At 35.6% G+C, this 2,340-nt stretch overlaps 1 protein-coding gene across 1 annotated transcript; it reads right to left on the bottom strand.

Moving 5' to 3' along the window:
- Nucleotides 1-508: 508 nt before the first annotated feature.
- Nucleotides 509-1,310, bottom strand: LOC120116660 (receptor-like serine/threonine-protein kinase At4g25390). The gene is made up of 3 exons (XM_039137081.1): nt 1,252-1,310; nt 940-1,140; nt 509-890 (listed from the first exon to the last, which is right to left on the bottom strand). The coding sequence occupies exons 1-3, from the start codon at nt 1,308-1,310 to the stop codon at nt 509-511; spliced, it is 642 nt and encodes a 213-aa protein (XP_038993012.1).
- Between the last annotated feature and the right edge of the window lie 1,030 nt (nt 1,311-2,340).

Below are 2,340 nucleotides of genomic sequence, written 5' to 3'. Positions count from 1 at the left end.
TTTCCATTTTCAAAATGGGAAATGGTAATTGGCAAACATTGTCTAACCCAAAATACATGGTGGTATTAATGTTTAAATTAGGCAGAACGAAACAAAATAACTCTACCGTTTGATAGTAGTGTCAAATTTATTCGTATTATTTTTTTTAGAACATTTATGCACTGAACATTTATTTTTAGGTTAAAAATAACTCATGCCGGATGAAAACCGTCAGTAAATTGAAGATCAACGCGGGATACTAACTAAACGCACACGCGTGAAGAAAAAAATTAACGTCGAAGTCTATGTCATCAAGATCGCTAATGTGGCACTACCATATATTTTTTAAAATTAATATTTATATTTTTATATTATTAATTCAAATCAATCAGAGAGTGACTTTCTTCGTGACACATGTCAATCTTTCTTCTTCTTTACATTCTTTCCCTTGTCATCCTCCATCGACACCCACCATTCCAACCGTTTCTTACTCCCTTTATTCTTCTTCTCTGATTTTGCATTTGTTAAACTACCTGAAGACGCCATAGAAGGGATCCAATCCATTATCTTTCACTTTCCCGCTCTCCACCAGAGCTGCCACATTATCTTGCTTCCGCCACCAATCGCTACCAGAACTGCTCTTTATTCCTTTCCCACCACTCTCCAAAACACTTAAATTCCCCTCTGAAACACTACCTTTCTCCATCATTTCAGGAGATACTGAAAGCGATTCCGGGGAAGCAGCAACCGTAACAGCCTCTGCATTCAGCAGTGATTCCGTAACCGTAACCGAAACTGGAGATTGATCTATCGCCAATCTGAATTCGTCGATTCCAGTGGCTACACTATCAGTTTCAGCTACAGATCCATAATACTCAGCTATTTCCACTCTAATTTCCTCAGATTTCAACCTTGATAGATTTCAGCATTGCAATTTTGGCTGAGAAATTCTGATCCAACAAAACGCTACTAGGTTTGATATCTCCATGCATTATCGGAGGATCCAATCCATGGAGATAGTCGAGTCCCTTGGCGATATCGACAGCAATCGAAAATCGCTGTTTCCAGTTCATTAATTCCGGGCATTTCCGATGAAGCAACGCGTCTTGCATATTACCGTTCGGCATGAGCTCATAAACCAGGAGCATACGGCGTCGTTTCCTGTCGTAAGAGAATCCATGGACCGAGACGACGAGGGAAGAGTCGAGCTTAGAAGTGAAAAAGAGCTCGTTTGGAACTCCCGTTTGCCCTGGAGCGAGCCGGCGTCATCACCTTGACGGCGAAAGTCTGATTGCCGTTGTTGTTGTTGTGGTTTCCATCGTGGTTTCCATCGTGGTGGTTAGGGATGGAAGCGCGGTAGACAGAGCCAAATATCCCCTGACCGAGGCGGTGAGAGACAGAAAGCCAAAAAACACGGTGAGAGACTCAGGTGCATTTAATCATTTTCATAGTGCACTAATCGGAGAGTGACATGTGTCACTCTCTGATTGGTTTGAATTAATAATATAAAAAATATAAATATTAATTTTAAAAAAATGACTTAACAGTGAGATCTCGACGATATGGACTTCCATGTCAATTTTTCTCTCCACGCGTGCGCGCTTAGTCAACACCTCACGTTACCGTCAGTTGATTGACGGTTTTCATCCAGCGTGAGTTATTTTTAACCCAAAAATAAATGTTCAGTGAACAAATACTCCAAAAAAATAATACGGGTAAATTTGATACTACTGTAAAATATTAGGGTTATTTTGTTGCATTATGCCTTTAAATTAGCCGTAGCTACTTGTATGATATCTTTTAAGGGTGTAAATAAATCGACTTTTAACAAATAAAATTATATTCATATTTTTTTGTTTATTTTTTAATGTACTTATGTTTGTTTCGTGCTCGTATAATTTTTTAGAATCGTGTTTATGTTTATTTTCTTTTTTAAGGTGTTCATTCATTTAGTGTTCACAAATATATCTATTTAACGTTAGTGAATATGTTCGTTTGTACGTTCACGAACATATTCATTTAATATTCAAACGTTTAACAATCAATGTCCTTTTTTATCCTTTTTTTTTGCAAGTGAAAGAACAATGGTGAAATTACGCTATTAATTCCTTAGGCTTCATAGTTTAAATTCTAAAGTTCATATTTATGTTCAATTTAGTCCATATATTCTCTAATATTTAAAATATATAAAAAAATAACCAATAAACAAGTTGATCAATAAATTTATAAATAAGCTAATAAATGAGATTGTTAGTGAAAATAAACGAACCGAATACATATTTATTTGTGTTCATTAATTTATTGAATAAACATAAGAAAATAATTTAAACTCATTTATTTAACTTATTAAACAAACATATA

Source organism: Hibiscus syriacus, unplaced genomic scaffold, assembly GCF_006381635.1.
Source record: "Hibiscus syriacus cultivar Baekdansim isolate YM2019G1 unplaced genomic scaffold, ASM638163v2 tig00110300_pilon, whole genome shotgun sequence".
In the NCBI taxonomy this organism is placed as follows: domain Eukaryota; kingdom Viridiplantae; phylum Streptophyta; class Magnoliopsida; order Malvales; family Malvaceae; genus Hibiscus; species Hibiscus syriacus.
The sequence above is the reverse complement of the archived record's forward strand: the minus strand, read 5'-3'. Positions and strand labels throughout refer to the sequence as shown.